The sequence below is a fragment of the Glandiceps talaboti genome, chromosome 21 (assembly GCF_964340395.1).
Source record: "Glandiceps talaboti chromosome 21, keGlaTala1.1, whole genome shotgun sequence".
In the NCBI taxonomy this organism is placed as follows: domain Eukaryota; kingdom Metazoa; phylum Hemichordata; class Enteropneusta; family Spengelidae; genus Glandiceps; species Glandiceps talaboti.
The window spans coordinates 14,075,462-14,097,471 of NC_135569.1; the positions used below are offsets into that span (position 1 = coordinate 14,075,462).

General features: G+C 36.3%; 1 protein-coding gene across 6 annotated transcripts in view; it reads left to right on the forward strand.

The window, feature by feature from the left end:
- Positions 1 to 22,010, forward strand: part of LOC144451877 (uncharacterized) — a 101,591-nt gene that overhangs the window by 31,379 nt on the left and 48,202 nt on the right. For 3 of the 6 annotated variants that reach the window (XM_078142792.1, XM_078142795.1, XM_078142794.1), the window contains exons 1-2: positions 3,241 to 3,626; positions 6,272 to 6,562. In XM_078142792.1, the coding sequence (XP_077998918.1) occupies positions 3,582 to 3,626; positions 6,272 to 6,562 (336 nt within the window). In that variant the 5' untranslated portion in view covers positions 3,241 to 3,581. Of the gene's footprint in view, positions 1 to 3,240; positions 3,627 to 6,271; positions 6,563 to 17,094; positions 17,235 to 22,010 lie in introns of those variants that run through there. The other 3 variants (XM_078142797.1, XM_078142796.1, XM_078142798.1) reach the window with 2 other exon arrangements.

Consider the following 22,010-nt stretch of genomic DNA (forward strand, 5'->3'; position numbering starts at 1 on the left):
TTTCAGTCACCATGTCATGCAGGTAGTAAGACCAGTGACCTCACTCACCTTGCAACAGAAAGATTTTATATATTCGTAGGGTGAGTGGACACTGGTATAATGTAAGGGATGATTGCACAATGTCAAGGACAAACGGACATCGTTCATTTAGATCAAAAACCCCTCCTCCCTACCCCTACACGAACGTTCACAAGTGTGACATCAAATGTTTATGTAAACTATAATGAAAACTATAGCGGTCACACCACTATGATCGATGTAATGTAAAAACATGATTGTAAACACATTAAAATACTACCAAAAACCCAGCACCATATATCATATTAGAAGTAAATTTTTATCAACTTATCAACATCTCATGTGTCCTGCACTAATTTGGTAGTCTAGATACAATGTTTAGTAGTCTATGTGTCCTGGACTATTGCTCATTTGGTAGTCTAGATACAATGTTTAGTAGCTATGTGTCCTGGACTATTGCTCATTTGGTAGTCTAGATACAATGTTTAGTAGTCTATGTGTCCTGGACTATTGCTAATATGGTAGTCTAGATACAATGTTTAGTAGTCTATGTGTCCTGGACTACTGTTAATTTGGTAGTCTAGATACAATGTTTAGTAATCTCTGTGCCCTGGACTACTACTAATCCTGAGCCCTTTGTATTCTCCAAGAGTAGTGCATTTCAGTTTTTATATGGTTGCTTTCTTTCGAATGGATGAATTTCTTGAGTGTTTGTTTGTTAGTTTATTTTCTTTGTATGTTTTTTTTGTTGTGATTGCATGCACACACCATTACTCGTTTCTAGGCTTTGTCATTCTGAATAGCAGAGATGTCCTCTTGAAATAGCACCCTTTCTGTGTAAGCCTCCAGTTTTATTTAGAACCGTAGCGGGAAACTGGCCTTGTGTATGAATTGAAACGAAGAATAGAATTCCGGACAAAAGATATTTAAAAAACTATCGTCAGGATCAGAGTATATTTTCCATTATTTATTGTGTTATTAAAATAACTTGTTTTTGGAAGTTTAGTGTGTTCCAGATTTTAAACTTTCAGGAGATTTATATAGCTTACCTGTAGACTTGAGAATGACTATCGCTACACTATTCTGCTCTCCTAACCGGCATTATGATTTTTTGTACCATTCCCGAAAATTCTAAAAAAACAAAATGTCATTTAGGTTAGTGGAATATTGTAGTAGTGATGATAGTTCATGTCTACAGGTAGGCTAATTTGCAAGTAATATTTACAGTTATTTTGGATTTTCATAATGAATGTTCTTGACTATTGTTAAAAGTAGATAAAGAAAATTAGCATAACAGTTAGAGTGTGGAATCCATGGTTTTGGTATGTTGGAAAATAATGACTTACAAGACATCTATTGTCTTGTTGATGTCAAATAGTTACACCAAGGGCTATGGCATGAAATTATTTCTTCTCATTACCATAGCAACAGACGAAGATTAAGATATGTTATCTGGTAGATGGAGTCATTTTATCCTTCCCACCCCTACTTTTTATTCAGTTTTGATTCTTCCTATTTTGTTTATTATGATGGTGATACCAACATAGCAAGATAGCGGTATGTAAGGGGGTCATAGAAGAACAGTTGGGGGGGCAAAATGCTAGACGTAGCACTTCACCTGAAATAATGTAGAGGAGGGTACAACAGCCTAGATCTATCAAGGCGATCTTTTGTCAATATTTGTGATGAAGTAATTGACCCTACTTTTTTGTAATAACCAAAAAAAAAATGGGTTTATTTTGTATTACTTTTATTTGCATACAGTAGGCGTACGGACACAGAAATGAAACACAAGCAAAATAAAATAGCTGACTGCAAAAATGATGACCACAATGTTGGTTGCTATGGAAATAATTTCAGTTTACCCTCCCTTTTATTGAATCTGGACGACACACAATCTCAAAGTAGAATGATGAATGAGAGACAAAAAAATGATATGCCAACCTGGAGCTATTATCATGTTTACATTTTATGGAGGTGGGGGGGGGGGGAGCTGATAGTGGGAGTTGGGGTTTTCTGTAGATTATGAAGAACATTTGAAAAAAATATTCATATATTTCCCTGATAATTTGATAAATTCTATAATATTTATTGTTGCGTTCCTTTCCAAAATGGTTGTAGTAATTAGAACAAAATTGGAATATGTGTCTGTAAGGTTACAATATTTTCCCCTTGAAATGGCAATATGGATTAGAATTGGGTATTTATAATTATTGGATTTTTAATTCATAAAACACCTTTACTATGTTTTTCTACTTACAAAAACTGTGAAACAACATATGCCAAGTCCATGTTTGTAACTCAATAAATTGCAAAACATTAAAAGTATGTGTAAAATGTTTGCGATTGTACGTACAATAACAAATATTTTACAGTGTTTTTATCTTTTTGCAATTAATTGAGTAACAAACAAGGTCTTTGTATATATGTTATTCCAATTGTTTTTTTCAAGTAGAAAAACATAGTAAAGTTGTAAATCAAAAATCGAAAATATATACCCAATTCTTTTCCATATGGCCACTTAAAAATATATTAAACGTGTAAAGAAAAATATTTTGGTATATTTGTTGCATATATGATAACAATTTTTTTGTGATGTTGTATTTCATTTAAATTCATTGTCAAGTATCCCAAAAGACCAATTAATGACAAAAGACTTTGGGAGTTTTTTTTTTCCTTCTTGGATGTTTTTTTTTCTTGCTCATAAAGAAAACGTCTTATGTAAGTTTCATGTACAGTTGTATTTCACACCTCTGTGTATGGAACCTACTTGTTAGATTCTGTGTGTTTCAGTGATTCCTTACCATGGAAACAGGTAGAGATGTTGTTGTTTGTTGACAATAAGAAGCTGTTATTTCTTTAGTGAGAACAACTATGGTGAATAAATAAATAAAACTTTCTTAATATTTGTCTCGCATTGTGTTTTTTCCATTGTGAAATAGCAGTCTGTCTTGCACTACTTTTGTTATGGCGGACGAATACTATTTATTTTGGCAGCCCCGTCAAGACCTTGTCACAAGACAATACGTATTGTTTAGCAGGACATTAGCAGGACGTCTTATCAGCGTTGCGTGGTAACAAGACGCTTTGGTAGCGTGGGTTCGCAGGGGGTCGCGTGGGTTCCGCCCACCTTGCAGGTCGTGTATTGTTGAACGCCCTTCGACCCCAATCTCCGGAGTGCTAAACAGATCGAGTGTAACCCGGTACGGATCAAACTCGTCTGTCGTAATTTGGGACCTCTCCAGGCGTGTCACGGCAAGGCAGGGCTTTCACTGGCCCTCGCAATTAGGCAGAGACAGAGAGTAAAAGGAAAACGGATAGCTCGATCTGTAACAGAGACTCGTATACGACACCTCAGTTGATTTGCTACCGGAGAAGCGGTATTTTGTGGCCATTTAAACATCAGAGACGGTGACGAGTGACCTCTTGTCAAACAAGTCGCAAGAGGTGATCCAAATTACGCTGAAAGACGGATCAGGAGTGTACCAGTCAGAAATTTAAGTTTCAAATTTCACGAAGCTACGGCTGTGTTTGCAACCGTGGCATACGACAGCGAAGTCTAAATGACCAGTTACGGAGGAGATTTGCGGCTGGAAAGAGTTATTCAGGTTTGGACACGCTCTAACGTTTATCTTTACAATTATCGTGTATTTTATCAGGTTTCTGTGTTCTCTGGGTCAACGAATTCCCCGTAAATCGATCGGCCGTGTCATTTAACTGCCGAAAGACGTGCTTGTATTCTTTTTTTGCCGACAAACAGTGAGGAAGTAGACAAAATGGCGAATTGTAGTACCAACGTGTATTTTTACAGCAATACACTACGGCCACCTCACTACTACGATCAAATACCAATATGTATATCGTTTGGATTAACGGAAAGCCTTCATTGAAATATATAGCTTACAATATATATGCAATGCGTGAAATAATTTTTTATGTTGCAGTCGCCATTATTGCGACTCAATTACGTTAACATGACCGCATTTGTGTAAATTTTTTGTAAGATTGTTACGAAAGTAGCTATTAATTTCATTAATACCCGTTACAATGTAGCGTTCATTCATTACCCAAGCTAATACCTTTACTATCGTGTGTACATATTATATCAAATGATTTGTTCTAGAGCACGCCATTACGTAACTATTTTAAAGTGCTTCTTTTATCATGCAGATCATAAAAAACGGTAAATTACAAAATTCTGGCTGCAAACGGGAAATTAGTGACATTTTTTAATCACTCGTGTAACAATGAAACTGTTGTATTACTGTTTGGCGTTTGTTGTGTCACGATCAGCTGCAGCCGAATACTGTCGACTTAGTAGAAGCCGAATATTGGCAGTTGTCCAAATTTCATCAAATCTCGGAAAGTCAAGCAGGTGATAGAAACGGCTAACGTTATCAATATAGGTTAGGTGTGCAATCAATGATAATGTAGTCGGAATTGTTTAGGCCCACCAACTAGTGACGGGTGGAAAAAATGATTCTTTCTCAAAAATAGCGAAATTGTAAACAATGGAGTGATTACGTTGGACAGTGCAGTCACACACAAACACATGTTAGTCCAGCCAAATCCAATTAGCTAACGTCTAGGTGTGGTGAATATTAAATCAATTTTGTCATTGACTGCACAAACAGAGTGAAATTATTGTCTAAAATTAATGAACTTTATACATTTTCTATTAAAAATCAATTTGATATAATTGCAAAAGTAATACTCAATAATTGCAAGTTTTTGAAATTTGTTAGACTGTAAAATTAATGTATTATCAAAATGGGATTTTTTTTCGAATTTCCCTTTTAACATTAAAGATCCCCTTGTCATTTTTGTATTGGAAATACTATAAGTGTATCCTTGGGTATTATTAAGTGTTTTTGTTGAAGTATTTGTCAGAATTTCCCCAATTATGTGCTGCATGGCCTAAGACCCCTTGCAGGACAAACAATTCTATGTCTGAGGAAGGTCTTGTCCCCAGACTAATCCTGACAATTTTACTCTAGCTGTATGTTACAAAACACAGTTTCAACCCTTGCTCCATCTAATGGAGTAAAGAAAGAAAGAAAAAATATTATAGTAGAACTTTAGAGAAAACCCTCAAGTTTTGTATAAAACCATTGTTGCTCATATGTATGGAGATTACAAGTGTCTAGCCTAGAGTCCTTTTGGGTAGGGATTTGAAAATTTTGTTTTGCCATTACAGGGGGGATGAAAAAAATAAAATTGAAAATCCCCCATGGATTTCAGGCTAGCAAGTGTCTTTATGATTTGACTGTTGTCGACTGAATTATCTCTAGTCCACTGCACCAACAACATAAATGCTGTTAGTGGGATAGCCCCAGTACAACAATATTGATTTGTGTTGTAAAAAGACAATTCTTTTGTTTTCACGAAATCACAGGTTTGTACACACCGGTCGATAATGGTAATTGTGTGAAATACGATTGTTACTATGCTAGACACAGCACGACGATTACAGAACATGTTGCAGTAAAACTATTGCAAAAGATACTGCAGCACCATACAACTATTCCTTGAATTGCTGTTGTCTGACGTAGCATTTTACTACATATGTTCATAAAAAAAATAACAAACTTTTGATTTCTTGGTTGACATGACTTCCACTCCACACGCTACATATGTGTTACTCTAGTATAGGTGCACATTAGACTCTGTCACCAGTCCTTGGGAGCATCGCTAAAAGGGCTGCTTTGTATGTACCGATATCTACCATATAATTGTACTTGAATATCCTTGTATTGTGGGCCCTCATCGACTACATAGGGCTAACAATTTGTTGACGGTTACTGCAATGGCATCTAAATAACACAGAGCATCACAGTAACGCATCAACAAATGATTAACCCTATGTACTCAAAGGACCCACTGTACAAGGATATTTGAGTACATTTGTGTGGTTACTGGTAGATATCAGGACCTGCAAAACAGCTAATAGTGATGCTCCCAAGGACTGTGAGAGAGTCTAGGCTAGGTGCACATGAGAATAAGTCAACCATGTTCGATTCTAACCCCCCCCCCCCCCACACACACACACACACGCACACAGATCAGGTAAAACATTATTGCAGAAACCGAGAATTGCCTCGTGTTCTCTGCCAATCAAAAGGAAAGTCTCAAATATTCAGATCATGAGCATATATTTTCAGAAATATTTGAATGCTACTATCAAAATCTCATGAAGGTGTTGTTCAAATCTAGATAACCAATTCACTTTACCTTTCTTTGTCTGTTTCCATAGAAACTTGAAGATACTGTCTTAAAGAAAGAAGACGGAGAAGAAGTCCCATCAGTGCGAGGAGAAGACGACAGTCCGACTAAAGTCCCGGCTAAAATCCGGGACATCATCACCAAGAATCTATCCACTGAAGATTTAAGTCCGGAAGGCAGCATGTCAACTCCAGCAGTACATCATCTCCAGGAGGAGAATCGAATGCTTCAGAATGAACTTGGACGAGTTGAAGACTTATTGTCTCAGAGCCGAGCTGATCGCGATGAGATGGCTATCAAGTACAACGCCTTGTCTGATCGGGTGAGTACGCACACATGCTGTAACACCCTAGACTATGAGATCCGTCGTTGTGTATTCTCCGTTTGTCACTCGTTAGTTGTAATAACTAATGATTAAAAGGAGCGCCAACAATGACGAATCTTTCAGTCTGCACTATACCCTAAATTTCCTTGTTTTTGGTTCGATCCATGGATTTGAACCATTAGATACTATGGGTCATACCAAGTGCATGGAAAGTATAGGGATGACATATATGGAGACAGGTGTGAAGTTGATATCTGTCGTCTTATAGAAAACCATACTGTAAATATTCTTCCCAGAAATTTGTCATGGCGATAAAAAAAACTAATTTCTGCACATACTTGAACTTGTTGTTTTCCAACTTTCAATTATGCGATTTTATGTTGCCATGGCAATGGGAGGAACATTTGCATCATTTATTGTATTAGAAGTGCAGTTTTATGATGCCTTGATGAGCTTCACAAATATGCAAAATGACTGTAATTATAAATTTTATATATATATTCTCAATTTCATCTGATATCATTTGACCTGAATCATGCACTAATGTACAAGTTGTACATTACCGAGATTTTGGACAAACAGACTGGTCGATAAGAAATATTGCACCTAGGAAACTTGACTAGGTAGATGCAGACCTTGCCAATTATGTAATGTCATCAGAAAATTGCACTTCTACAGTCTCTGCAGTATCTGTGAGCAGGGATGTCTGTAATTTTGAAAGTAGTGAGTAAAATGTTAAAATTAGGCAGTAATATCTAAGAATGAAACTCATAAAATCTGCCCAATAATGGAAATATATTAATTGAAACAGAATTTTTGATGAAAACTGAAAAAAGTGGCTGGCAAAACATTGCCAAGTAGGCAGTTGTTTTTGCTGGCTATCACCCCTCATTTACATCCCTGCTGTGATACTTGTCACCAGAGACATTTGGTGATCCTAATTGGCTAGGTTGTTGCATTTCACCCGAAAATAACCAGTTGACCAATCTATATATTATTTACATAGAGTGGTGATATATGATGAATATGCATATTAATGGTATGCTAGATTTATCTGTATCAGTTTGTACAGGCTGGTAGAACATGTGAAATGCAACAACTGTTATAGTTACATAGTAATTTGAATGCTTTGTTTTTGTCACTGATAATGTATAGTATGTGATATCTGTGTTCAAGAGTTCACCTTTGGTTGCGTGTATGTGAATGGGAGCTGGGGCTTGTGTGTATGTATGTATGTATGTATGTATGTATGTATGTATGTATAATTTGTATGTATGTATGTATGTATGTATGTATGTATAATTTGTATGTATGTATGTATGTATGTATGTATGTATGTTTGGGTCTATGGATGTTGATGTGTGTTTTGTGAATGTATCACGTTTGTATATATACAGTATATGTTGATAATTCATTGATAAATATGATGTCTGTCACTGAGAGCTGACAACTTGTACGAAAATGTATACATTGCGATAAGGGAAAAGTGCACCATCGCCAACTCTCATCACATGGTACGTATATTGAAATCGCTCGGCTAATGCACCAGTTTACGCATACTTAACTAAACTGACCAAATTGAGTCCCATGCCCCGTAAAAGATAGGTACATGAAGACCAGAAAGTGTAGCATGAAGTATAACATGCTGGATTTGCTATTAAGACAAGACACAGAATGAGACCGTGGTGGTATTTACTGCAAAAGGGACGCCAGGGGAAAACGTAGCCTCACGTAATGTGACTATATCATGATAACAAATGGTTTTGAAATTGTGACAGTCAGACATAATTTATATGAGTGTATATTTGATGGCTACTTTGGAGATCATTTGGGAATGATGGACCTGATATCGAGGTCACACGTTTTGTTTGAAAACATGAAAAAAAAAATCAATTGTATGGCCTTCCTAGACATTTGTTTTCTCAGCATAAGAAGATTGAAGGCTGTCCAAACAGAGAAAAAAATGGATGGACTTTGTTTGTATTACAACTTGCTTTGTTTGTAGCTTTGTGTTGACATTTGTAACAGTTGGTCATGTGTTTTTGTCTGGAGAAATTTTTGTAAGAAACAGCGTAGTTATGTATTGGATGTTGGTGAATTTATTTTAATGGTCAGAAGTTATATGTATAAGGAAATACAGTGAATGACAAACGTGGACCACATCAAAGATGGAGGCTTTCCTTCTGGCTGGTTCAGATCTGCTCTGTACTATGAACACATAAAATTGCAGGCAACATTGACCGTACAAAGTTTCACTACTCCTGCAGGAGCCCCCTCTTGCTCCACAAACTATGTTATAGCAAATGAGGGTAGGTAGGGGTTGCTATGTACAATATTACTGGCCAAAGTAGAATATTTTCACATTAGCTATTGGTAGTTAGGTGGGGTTGTTGGTTAGACAGAGGGTTCTTCTTTGCACAGAAATACCCAAAAAGTACTTTTGCAGAAAACTTGTTTGGACATAGTTTGGCTTAATCAACAATTGGTAGGTAGGAGGAGTTGCCAGTGAGACAGGAGTTCTTCTTGCAAAGAATAAACCACTTGTTGAATATGTGTTTGAGCCTGGGTGTACGCTCCTTTGGAGAGGACATGGTCACAATTGATTTTAAGTTTAAAACATGGGGGTGAACGAAATAGTTACAATGTAACATTGTTAGTCCATTTGTTCATCTTTCCAGTATGTTATTATATCTATTGATGAAAACATGCAATGTCTACAGTTATGATGTAGAAGTGTTATTCACTTTGTTACATTATGATTGATGGCAGTAGATGGAAGCATTCATTGTATAGAGTAACTCCCTTATTAGGATACACACACACACATACTTGGCGTTCAATTAAAGCTAACATACTTATTGGTATTGAGAAGTTGTCAGTGTGATAACAGTTCTTCCATACACAGAAAATACCTCATAACTACTTGTAGATTGATTGTTTGCCAATTTGGGTAAGGCTTGGCTTTACTCATTTACAGGGAGAATAGTTACAATAAAGTGAGTGACTTGAAAACATTCAAGTGCCCAAAATAGTTACAGTGTAACATTGTTGGCTCATTTCGACATCTTGAAGTATTTTGCATGTATTGATGAAAACATGCAGTGTCTTCAATTATGAATTGATGTAGAAGTGTTTTGCATTTTGTTATGGTACAAGTGATAGCTGTAAGATTCACATCTTTAGACACTTGATGCACAGTTGTCTGTTGTGTACAATCGTTATATTTCCATGGTACAATTACGAGAGTGTCGAAAATGAGGAATTTCTCCAGTTAGATTGATGGGCAAGATGAATAGATATATTCTTTCCTAATTGAACATTACATCATCTAGCTGAGAGACTTGTCTACATGTTACTATCTCAAGACGCCGAGAGAGCTTCTTAAGACAGCATGTCCAAGACAGTCTTAAGACATCATCATCATCACCATTCACACGATGTATCCAAGACATCCATTAGTGGTGTCTTACTTCTCTACTTGAAGATTATTACATGTAATTTGGGTAGTGTTTCTTGTCTTCAAGATTTCTGTTGGTGTCGACTCTCGTGCACTTGTCTAGTGCTATCCGTAATCAAATCTCAAGATCTCACTTTTCTGATTCGATACCAGGTTTGCATCCAGACGAGTGTCTCACCCAAGTAGCATCCATACTTAGAAGTGACACCGTTTCTTTTCTTTCTGACAGTCAGCATTTTATTGTTCCACTGGTTTTGGTTTCTCCTAAGATTTTGAGATTTTCTTTTTATTCTCAACTAAGGCGTAAGACAGCGTTTAGTACTTCTGTATTGTTCTCGTGAATTTCACTCCTCAGTTCAAATATTTAGTTTAGTGACACGTCAGTGTACTAACATCATCTGTCGGTGACAAGCAGAGACCGGATACCATTCTTTGTACTGACAGCTCCTTTCTTTCCCTCCTAGCAGTTTGTATTGTCACTATTTCTGTGAGTGTTGTGTTGTTCCACTGGTTCTGCCCCCTCTTCTGTGTAACACATTCTCCCGAGTCTTTCTGTCTGTGTAGGTCCCAAAGAAAGTTCCACCGGGTCATTTCAAAGTTGGTGAAGACATTCAACCCAGCCCTATCATTATAAAAATTGTCAGCTGTAGGCATGTTTATTAACCCCTTTGAGCGTGCCTAACTTTTCATGTTTACCACCTACCTTGAACTTGTCACTGTGGTATGCTATGAGAAGAATATGTTAGTAATTATAGGGGTAATTTGTGATCATTTTACTTCTGGTTACTATTGTGTGTTTAAACTGTTGAAATCAATATTCAAATACAGTAATTGGTAGAGCCTTAAAGAAACTTGTTGGTGAATTACCTGTTTTACATCGGGACTTTCAATACAGTTCGAGAGTAAAAAGGGCTCCCGACAACAAAGAATGTGGGAGTTTGTACGTCAGTGGTATCTGAATAGTGAAGACTGCAATCTATGCTGTACTGTTCTGCATGTAAAAAATGACATTTTCTGTAAAGGCCATACAGGCACGGAAGTAATGATTGTAAGACTTCCAAAGTTCTAACTTTTAAAGTACTCCAGTCATAACTCTGGCACCTTCTATTTAGCTTGACAGTGTCAATAGCCAGAATAGGGCCAGTACATCAAACCAGATAGCCAGGTCTTTGGGTTATACTGTCAAGCCAGTATGTCAAGTCAGATAGCCAAGTCTATGGGCTAAACTGTCAAGTCAGATAGCCAAGTCTCTGGGCTATACTGTCAAGTCAGATAGCCAAGTCTCTGGGCTATACTGTCAAGCCAGTATGTCAAGTCAGATAGCCAAGTCTATGGGCTAAACTGTCAAGTCAGATAGCCAAGTCTCTGGGCTATACTGTCAAGTCAGATAGCCAAGTCTCTGGGCTATACTGTCAAGCCAGTATGTCGTCAGATAGCCAACTCTCTTGGCTATACTGTCAAGTCAGATAGCCAAGTCTCTGGGCTATACTGTCAAGCCAGTATGTTGTCAGATAGCCAACTCTCTTGGCTATACTGTCAAGTCAGATAGCCAAGTCTCTGGGCTATACTCTCAAGCCAGTATGTCGTCAGATAGCCAACTCTCTTGGCTATACTGTCAAGTCAGATAGCCAAGTCTCTGGGCTGCACCAGTTAAAGTTGAACTTCAAGAAGTAAAAAGTTGAAGTAATTTGCAGTTTATAGCATTAAAGTTTTATAATCAAGGTATTGTTTACAAAGTCTTGAAATTGAGTGGATTTTTGTCCTCATTAGAATTGATGAAAAGTTCTGTAGAGAATGTGGCCATCCAGTATTGATTTTGAGACTCTCCCAATTTGGGCTACTCCAGCTGAAGTCAAGGAAAGAAAAAAAATGGCCAATTTTTGTTTTACATCAAATAGCACTGGAGTTTTACAATTATTTGAATACCTTGAGAGAAAGTGAAAATTTTATCCAAGTAGAGTTCATAGTGTGTTGACAAAATAAGTATTCAAGTTTGCAAATTTTACACTGCTCAGAAGTCAAACCATTGAAAAGGTTTCAAGACACTTAAATCACTGTCAAGTGCTTGTGAGATTTTTGAGTTTACTTCTTGTGTTTCTTTGAAAGGGAATAAATCTTGTTAGTTGTTTGTTTGTAGTGATGGGTTTTGACTCAATGTTAACATGGTTTTCAAGAGGGTGTGGGTGAGAGTAGAGGAAAGGGGTGGATAGGGTTAGTGCAGCTGTTTGTTGTCATACAGTGCACTGGGGTGCCCTTTTAGGTTCCATTACTGGCATGTTAGCAATACATGTAGTGAGAGTAGCAGCCTAGGGCAAATTTTATTCTTTAAATTTTTATCTTTTGAGTCCAATCGGATGTGTTTCATTGATACTATATGGTAGAAGACTATCTTCGAATATTAATGATATACCAGTTGCCATATATGGTATTGCCTGCAACTATTCTACTGCCAAAGCTTTGTGTAAGGTGATTTGTCATTGGTTGGTTCAGGATGTGAAGTGGGTGGTGGTGAGCGGATGTAGGCGTAGAGGTCAGAGGTCATCGAGTGTAGAGATCCCTGGATTTTAATCGTTTAGTCAGTCAGGATTGAAAGATTTGTGAATGGAATACTTGGTTAGTGAATCATCGCAAGCACAATTGCAAGTTTACACACTAGGTCACTATTTCGTTATTGTCATTCTTAAAGAGGAGGGCTTTTCCCAGTGATGACTAAGTGAAGGCGAGAAGTAGAAAAAAGTACATGCGTTGGCCAAGTTTGGTTTCTAAAGGAACATGGTGGAACCAGACCTTTTCTTCAAAGTGAAAGTAACTTCGTTGAAAGATGAATATGCCAATTCATGTGTATCACTAATCACCGGCATGTCTCAGTCACAAACTGTATCCATAGCAACATGGTTCTGTACACTGACCTTTCCATCAAGGTGAAAGTTGAAAGGTGAATATGCCAAAGCATGTATCATCAATCAACTGCATGTGTCCACTACAAACTGTATCCATAGCAACCTTTGTCCTCCACATAGGTGTACCCGGATATTTGATTACGGGAATTCAACATTCATATTTTAATATCAAATTATTTTCATTCAACTTATTATCAAAAGGATGTCAGTTTTCTTTTGTGTTTTTTGTTTGTTTGAATATTGAAAGGGGGAAATAATTTCCCTCCTTTGTAAATTTTATGTGTACAAGATTAACTGAATGGAGAGAGCTTGTCATTCTAATCAAAGACATGGTGACATGGAAGAGATATGTGTATATGTATACGTTGTGTTCAGAAAGGATTTGGAAAGCTGGTAACAAGAGGGCGGAAATCGTGTGATACATATTGTTAACTTTAAAGTTGGAGTCAATTACTTACAAATCCAGAGAAAGGGTATTTGAAACTCCTTGGAATTCAGGTAGATTTTACCTGTCGCTTTAATACTGTCCTTAACAAATATACCGATAGGGAACTCTGGAAAAACAACTGAGGAACTGACTCGCTTGCTTACTGTTATTCAGAAACTCTGGAAGGGAACCCTGAGGTAGATTTTACTTACTAAACGCTGGTAGAAACATGATAGAATGACAGAGGAACTTAGGTAGATTAGATACTACTTACCACTCTTAATGGAAACACTGGTAGGGAACCTTGGTACAATGACTGCCGAACGCAGGTAGATTTTACCTACTTATCACTCAACAAAAATAGAGAAGGAGGAAACTCTAAGAAATAAACGTACGGGTAGGGAATCTGGTAAAATGAAATAAATAAAAGTTAACACTGGAAGGGACCCCACCCCTCACCCCGGTAGATTTCTCCAGCTACTAATTTACCACCATAGCAAAACTACTGGTAGGTAGGAAACAATTAGAACTCAGGTAGTTAACTCTACTCTCAACAAAACACGATTGATATAAACTAAACTTCATATCTACTACTTAAATTCATTGAACAAGGTCATTTTATGTAGCTAGAGATAGTACATTGTCTGTGTGATGTACATAGTGGCTTAGTTTTACAAAATTTATGGCCAACTTGTCGGCTAAAATACAAGTGAAATATTGAAAGTAGATGATGCCTCTTGGTTTATGAATTACGTGGTCCCATTGTGAGGCTTCCGTATGTAAATTTCTGTTGTTATTAGACTCATCAATTTTAGGAGACAATCTCGTGAAATGGGTCGTGAAGTGTTTCACATGACGAGATATCCTACGTCAGTAACATCCTAGAATATAAACGGTTCCGACGATAGGCGTACTGGGTATCCGATCTTTGCACTGCCAAGGTCGTTTATTAGCCACCCAGTAAATCGGTATCGTATCAATAAAGGTTTCATTCACAAAACACCATGTCACAAGTTAGCCAGCAACAATTACCTTTTCAACGTGCTCATCAATTTATGTACTTGTATTGATCCCTGGTTCAGACCAAGCAGGCCATTCAATCTTCCTTTGTTTGCAGAACAATCTTTATGTATGCAAATTACACTTTGTTATGCAAATGAGGTATATGTATTCTAAACCTTCAGTAACGGTTTCAGAATAGTAGAAGGAGCTTCAGTGGAATAGTGCTTGTGTGTGGTCAGACTCAGCTGAGGATATTTTCGTAGTTTTTTGTCGTAAAAAGATAGAAGATGTCATACATTATGGAAGATCCAGAAGTAAGTTTCTCTGTTTTGCAAAATTGGTTGCTTTCTCACTCTGCATTGTTAACAATGTAGGTAGGACTGATATTGTGATTTTTAAAGAGGGAATGTGTATTGTAATAATACTATGGTAGTACATGCCATGTCTTATTGTGTATGCTGTGTGCCTACAGAGATCCAAGTTTACTTTTCTAAATTGTTGCTCCTAGCCACATTTTTTCATCCGGCGAAAAAAAGCTTACAGATTTTTTAGTAGCTTGGCAAAATTGCAATGGAATGTACCCAACCAATTCTTGCTCAAATAGTGGTTGGTCATTGCTAAGTAATATTTACCTGGTTACAAGTATCACATATTTTATACCTTACTACTCTTGTGTATAAACTCAGTAAATTTTGTGTTTCTAACAGTTAAAAACAAAGACATCGTTAACTGATTTTAGAGTTTGAAAACACGTTTATGTAATCTTTGGAATTCAGTTTGAAATTGTATCAACTGAATTTTTGGGAGAATTTTTGGAAACCATCCAAGTTCAGTTACAGGTAATGAGTTGTTGGTACTTGAATGGAAACACCAACACCAACCTGCTAAAATTATGAAGTACTTTCTACAGGCAGTAATATCTGACTCATGCCACTATTTTGTGTAAAAAATTGTGTCCTGACCGTTTTTTTTGCGTGAGAAAAACTACATATATCCTTGAATTTCGACATGCTGTAATGTTGTGAAAACTGGTACAAATTTTTTGAAAAAAATTGCTGCTAAAACAAACCAAAGTTTCACCCAAATTAAAATGAGAATTCTGTCATATCAAGTTGTGTATTTATTATGGATGTAGCAGTTTACAGAATATGCTACGATATTGGGAACTGTTGATTTTTTTTTTAGAGTCATGTATGTGCAACTTTTAAAAACTTGGAACTTTGACAATTTTTGGTCATGGTACAATAGAAGAGGCTACCAGCTGGTTTAAACAAAGATAACCCTTTTGTCAGATTACTTGTAATCCTACAAGGTTGTATTTGACACAATTTTACAACTGTTCAGTTCATTGTTTGGACTGTGTATGTTCTCTAGATTGTACATCATTTTACAGATAGTAAGTGCATATGTCGAGCCCAGAGTCTTGGCTATATGGTTTAACAATGTCATTTCCTGAGCAGGTTTTTACCAAACTCTACATAACTCAAAGACTTGGCTATCTGACTTGATATGCTGGCTTGACCGAACCTGTTCTGACAAATAACATTTTTAAGTCAGATAGGCCTCTAGGCTACTGTGTGCCTAGCCATGCTAATTTCTCTATTGTTGTTATGTGTGGTCAACACTCCTTACGAAAAAAACTACAAAGTCAAGTATTTCAGAAGCTTCACACATATATATTTGTACGAGACAATATTTTACTTAAATTTTGGTAAAATTACACTTTTAAAAATGATATAGTATAAAAATTTGAGCTGGTCCATGGCTTCAAAATAAACGGCATTTGACGAAAATAATGTGGAGAATTTTTCCATTTTTTTCTGAAATTTTGTTCCATTGAGTCATTATACAGTGTAAAAATTACAATGTGTCAACAACTTGTATTTAATTGTAGTTAAAATGTCTGTGAACGATTTAAGTTGGTCGCGATCTTTTCCCAGATTATGTGTACTAAAGGAATGTTTTAATTACAAAATGTGTTATTTGCATAGCAACACGTGTATAATTGCAAAATATTTGAATCACGGTGAAATATGTGTTTAAAGAGATTTCTGTTCTTTTCTCTAAGACTTCAGTGTTCCGTTCATTATTTCGGAAGTTATTCAGGGTTACTTAAATTCATTATAGCGTTGTGATGAGGGAAATATTAGGGATATTAAATGAGGTGTGAATAGGGAACAAGATTTTGGTCGCTTTGAATTAATATTGTCCTTGGACGTCCACTGTATTGCAAATAGTTATTGTCCCACAAACATTGTTGTCCATGGCATCTAAGGAATGCATACAGTAGCGTCAGGTGGTAGCTATGGTAACCAACATTAAAGGTAGTGCAGTGAATTTTGTCATGGCGATTCATGAAAAGGAGGGCTTTTATATTTTAATTTGGGGAGACTAAAGATATGAAGAAGTCAGCAGTTCCTGACCGTAGTCGACAAATAAAGATATTTGACGTTCCCTCTACATGAAATATGAGCAGAGCATGGTGTTTGATTGGTTGAGACAAGCAGTGATGTATACTGACAAATTTCTTTTGGCACTGGTTCAGGTTTTTATAGCGTCTGTGTGCACAGTGCCTAGTTAAAGGGATGAAGTACAAATATTATGGCGCCGTGTGATTGGTTGAAAGACATGTATGTAACAATGCAATTTACACAGTAATTTATTGTTGCTAGTTCAGATAGATCTGGCCTTTATTGCACCTATCATTTTGGATACGTGCCTTTGCCGGTTACTCACTGCTCCAAAGTCATATAGCTGCTGGATTGTATTCTTTGGGGTTTTTATCGGCATTCTTGTTTCTTTGGTGGTGTGGAATTATACGTTGCTTGTGTGTGAAAATCTGCTAAGTGTGAGGAGTTTGTCAAAATGACTACGGTAGACCAGGTAAGATTTTTTTTATCAGTTCAAGTTGCATAGTTTCCCACAACTTCTGTCAAAGATTGTCTACTCATAAGAAAACCAGTAGAGTTTACATAGTGAAGGAAATGCCTGTATTGAGTAGAACCACTTGACAAGCTTGCTGCACAGATGTAGCTGTCACTATTTTGGGAATGTGTGTGTGTGGGGGGGGGGGGGGGGGGTGACCCTCACATTATAGCTAACCTTCATGCAAAAGAAACTCTTATTGAAAATTGACAAACTGGCCAATAAAAGTAAATTGGTCTAGAGACTAATCATTGGGTTTGAATCTGAAGATCTCTTTACCCGGAGATGGTCAGACATCACGTTGGTATCCAGACTAGCTTTTTATGATTTTTAACTCGATACGAAAACAGATATGTTAGGAATGAAGTAAGAAGAAGTCTTTATCAAGACAGTAAAGGTGACAGCATTTCATTCAAAATTCTGTGATTATATTTGTCATATTTTGTGGGTTTTTTAAATCTATTTTAATAGTAGGATGGGTTGACTTGCTTTGACAGTTGTGATTGAGAATATGAATGCATAGAGAACGTAAAGGAGGGCTGCAGGATTAAATTTGGTTGCTACAAACAAAGTCAGATCTCACTGATATGTTGCCTAGATGATTAATTGAAATACGGCTACCGAAGAGTTTCGACTCCCGAAGGGTTTTGACTTGTCCCTAAGGCACGTTACTTGGCTCATCAAACTAGCTACTTAGTCTATATCTGCGTATGCATCGTGTCAACTTTTGAAAAGAATAATTTAGACGTCTTAAAATGTGAAGTCGAGTGTGTCGTCTTTATTTGGAATCAAAATGGTTGTACTTTGCACTTTTTGTACTTGTATCTGTCTTTGAACTTTAGTCAGTTTAAGGACAATGTCAGTGTTGCCAACAAATAGTAGATTACATGTATCTCAGCTTTCAACTGCTGAGTTGTTTGCTGTTTGTCTTTTAATCGCTTCATGTTCATTTAGGAAACAAATTGTGTGTTGTGTAACTTGCGTGCAGTTTGGCATGCTGGTTAAATATCTTGGTGTTTCTCTAGCTTTTTTGGTCAGTACTGTGATCGTGTGAGTTGTGATCAGTTTGACATGATGGTAGCCTAGAGACGTGTCTTAGGCATGATCTACTGACTTAGCACTATTGTCCTGTCAGATAGCTGAGTCTTTGGGTCAGCATACAAGCCAATTTTAGCTATGCTTTTATTAGCATTTGGTCACCACTGTGATTGTGGAAGTTTTGGCACTTTGGTCAACTTTACCCAAGCTTCTCATGCCAGATTTGCTTTCCAAAGTTGTTTTATATATATGCAAGAAACCATTTTGCTACACTTTCCTTTTCTTTGGTTTTACACCGGTTGTTAAATTTTGAAGAAAATTTTTTTTAGTGTTAGTGCAAAAATTTGACCATATGTTGGAGTACACTTTCTAAATGTATGCAAAACACATTTTCTGGTTCCCAGACATACACGGTTGCCTTCTTGAAATGTTATGAAATACCGTTGAAATCTGCAAGGTTACTTGGAACGTAAAACCGCAAGGAAGAACACAATACACGGTTCATTAGTTGTGACTGGGAAGTTGAGACATGTTTAAGTTTTCAGTTCGGTGCCACCAAACCTCTAAATATGTCAGGTGGTTGACCATGCTGGGTCAGAGTAGGTTGGATCAATTACTGAGTTGATAGATGATGCCATTCATGGTTCAAAATTTGCTTGTCCAAAAAAAAATGTCAGAGCTTCCATTCAGAAAAAAACTGGATCCTGTCCAATTATGCTATATGTATGTGTAGTAGTTGTTCTAGAAAACAGAAGTAGTGTTAGATAATATGATCACGATCGTTCCCAGATTTTATGTATGCATGTAATGCCCTTCTAGTAGCTAAACAAGTTAAATATGGGTGATGTTGTGTTGTTTCAATTTGACTGTTATTCACCTCAGCCAATATACAACTGCAAGTTTTTACTGAAACACCGGGAAACTGTTTCAATGTGTAAAATGCCCTCCCAATGAAAACAGTGGAATTAGTTTTGTTGTGTGTTGTTTTATATGTGATCCATTCACTTCAGTAGAGCTTCAAAATTTTACTTGAGCACAAGAAAATTCATTCAATATAACCGTCTTATAATGAGTTTGAGAACATGTTTTTGACTGTAACATCGACCAAGAGAGGTATCTGCAGGTCCTACAAATACTTCTCATTAGTAGATTTATTTCTGACTTAGACTTAGATACCCTAGAAAGTAAACCAAGTAGGAAGAACACTGTGTAAGACTTGACTTCAAGTGAAAGTCATGTAGATTTTCCTTGTGAAGTGGAGTGAAGTAGAGAGAACTGAATTCTATCTGGCCTCTTATCCGTGAATAGGGTTGACCCAATATCAACTACATGTAGACATCAACTGTACTGCAGTGTGTCTGTGACGAACCAACACTCTTTGCTGTTTGCATGTCAGTGTCAAAAACCCAAATACAGTGACTAGGAGAAACAGAACACTGAATATATTTGCGAAGTAACTTCTAACAGTCGGGACAGTAACTGAAAGAAATGGGATGCTAAGTATATTTGCAGAGTCAAACACTTGGACTTTAGTTAACCATTGTCCCGGTAATTGGTTTGATCAACAGGTGGCCAATGTCAGTCACTTTCCCAGCAGTGTACTAACAGACCTATTTCACACATTAAAATAAAAGAATTGCTTACTTTTCTATTTCTAAGGTCAAAGAGGTCTTTATCAAGTTGCTAACTACCCCATATTACTTTTAGAATCACCCTGTGAGATACATTGTATAGACACCGAATCGTTTTGTCGGACTTTTACGCTTCAGTTTTTATTACCCTACCAAAAAAAAAAAATATGTATGTGCTAGTGTGTAAAATCTATTAAGTTTGTTTAACACTATTGTGTGGTTTATGGGACTTCAAATTAAGTTGCTTAGAAAAGTCATTTCGAGTGAAAAGGAAAACAAACTGCATCATCAATCATTTGCCTCCTTTGTTGCCATAGAAATAAGTTACCATGGTAGATGTAAACTCAATGTATAAGTGGTCATTATAGAAACAAGGTCTCCGGCCAATAGTATGATAACTTACATATTTGAATATATTATGAAGTTGATAGTGATAACATAAGGTGAAGACAAGTGATGTGTTTGATGCTTACAGACAGTAAGTGGGGTTGGTGACCGGTAGAGGTGGAAGAATGCTTGGTGTAGTCAAAATGAGAAAATACAAATCTGGGTTTTTGTTGTCAGGTTAAAAGATGTGAAATGTTGATGATTTGTCATGTTGAGGTAATGTATCATTCCAAATGGGGGGGGGGGGGGGGGGGGGGACACCCAAGCACCTTTAGTACATGCATTCAAGTATTTTTCTGCTACCCATGCTAGATGACCTGTGACATTTCTGCCATTACAACTTAGTGCCAATAAATAGTAAATAAAACTTACTGAAATTCTGTATTTTGCTGGAAGTAAAGTTGTTCTTTAAAAAGTTATGCTCTTCTTTGCTTACCCATTTAATGCAAACAATCTCCCATTATTGATAAATATTAAAAACCCTTCAAAATTTAAAAATCTTCAATGTTAAAAAATTGTGCATCTAGCCATGAACATACCACTAAATGAAAGTACTAAAGTAAAACTAATTAGATGAATTGAAAGCATGTAAACAAATTAAATTAATCAATCAAAATTCTGAAATTTAATCAATTGCAGAAACTGATCAGATTTAAATGAGCTTCCAGCAATAAATATTTTAATTAAATAATGTGTATGAAAACTTGTTTTGTCTGTGTACAGTTATGTTTTGTATAAACTTTTATGAAGCGAGCCTGAGGAGGGAACCTTTTTTTTAATTAAAAAGGAGAAGAATGTTTATTTATCTGATTAAAATCACTTTAATCAGAAATCAATAGAAGCATTTATATCAGTTTACAAATTAAGAAATCAGATATGGTTCATTGCACAGAAATTTAATTACGTGTTTGTGAATTTTGTAAAAAATTACCTTGCAATGTCAGTTAATGTGATAATAGTTTTCAGTTATACTGTTATTAATTTACTTACAGCAATTAAGTTGTTTTGTATATATACTGAAAAAAACTGTTCTCCAAAAAGTACTTGAACACAAGTTGTCAATTATTGTTGAAGCTTGAGTTGTTGAGTAGCAAATATTGTGAAAATATAATAGCATATTAGACACTCAAGTGTTAATTCTAGAATAAATTTGGGGTTGGATATTAAATTCCAATATTGTGAACACCAAAAACTACATATATTTTCTGATATTTAGCACAGATACTATTATCTAAAGATGATGAATATTCTGGTTTCTATGGTAACAAGAGGCAGAATTGCTAGTCGTTGATTTTGCAAAAATATCCAGAGGTGAAATATGATGAAATTATCGGGTATCTTTCAGTTTGTATTAAAAAGTTATATGTATATATTAATATTGAATGCAAATATCTTTGGGAAGATAACGAATATTCAGGTTGCCATGGTAATGGGAGGTAGAATTTGTAGTCTTCCTCATTTGGTGGTTCAGTGACAGATGTACGTGAGTAATGTCTGTCTGACTGGTTTGTAGACATATAGCAAATAATGGTATACACTGGCTTGATTATGTTTGATATGTTTTATATGAAGTTTATAGAAATCACAGTTTGTATATGTAAGATAGAAAAGTGATGAAGTTCAAAATCAGCTAAATGATCGTTAAACTTATACAATAAAAGTGATTGATTTGGGGCAA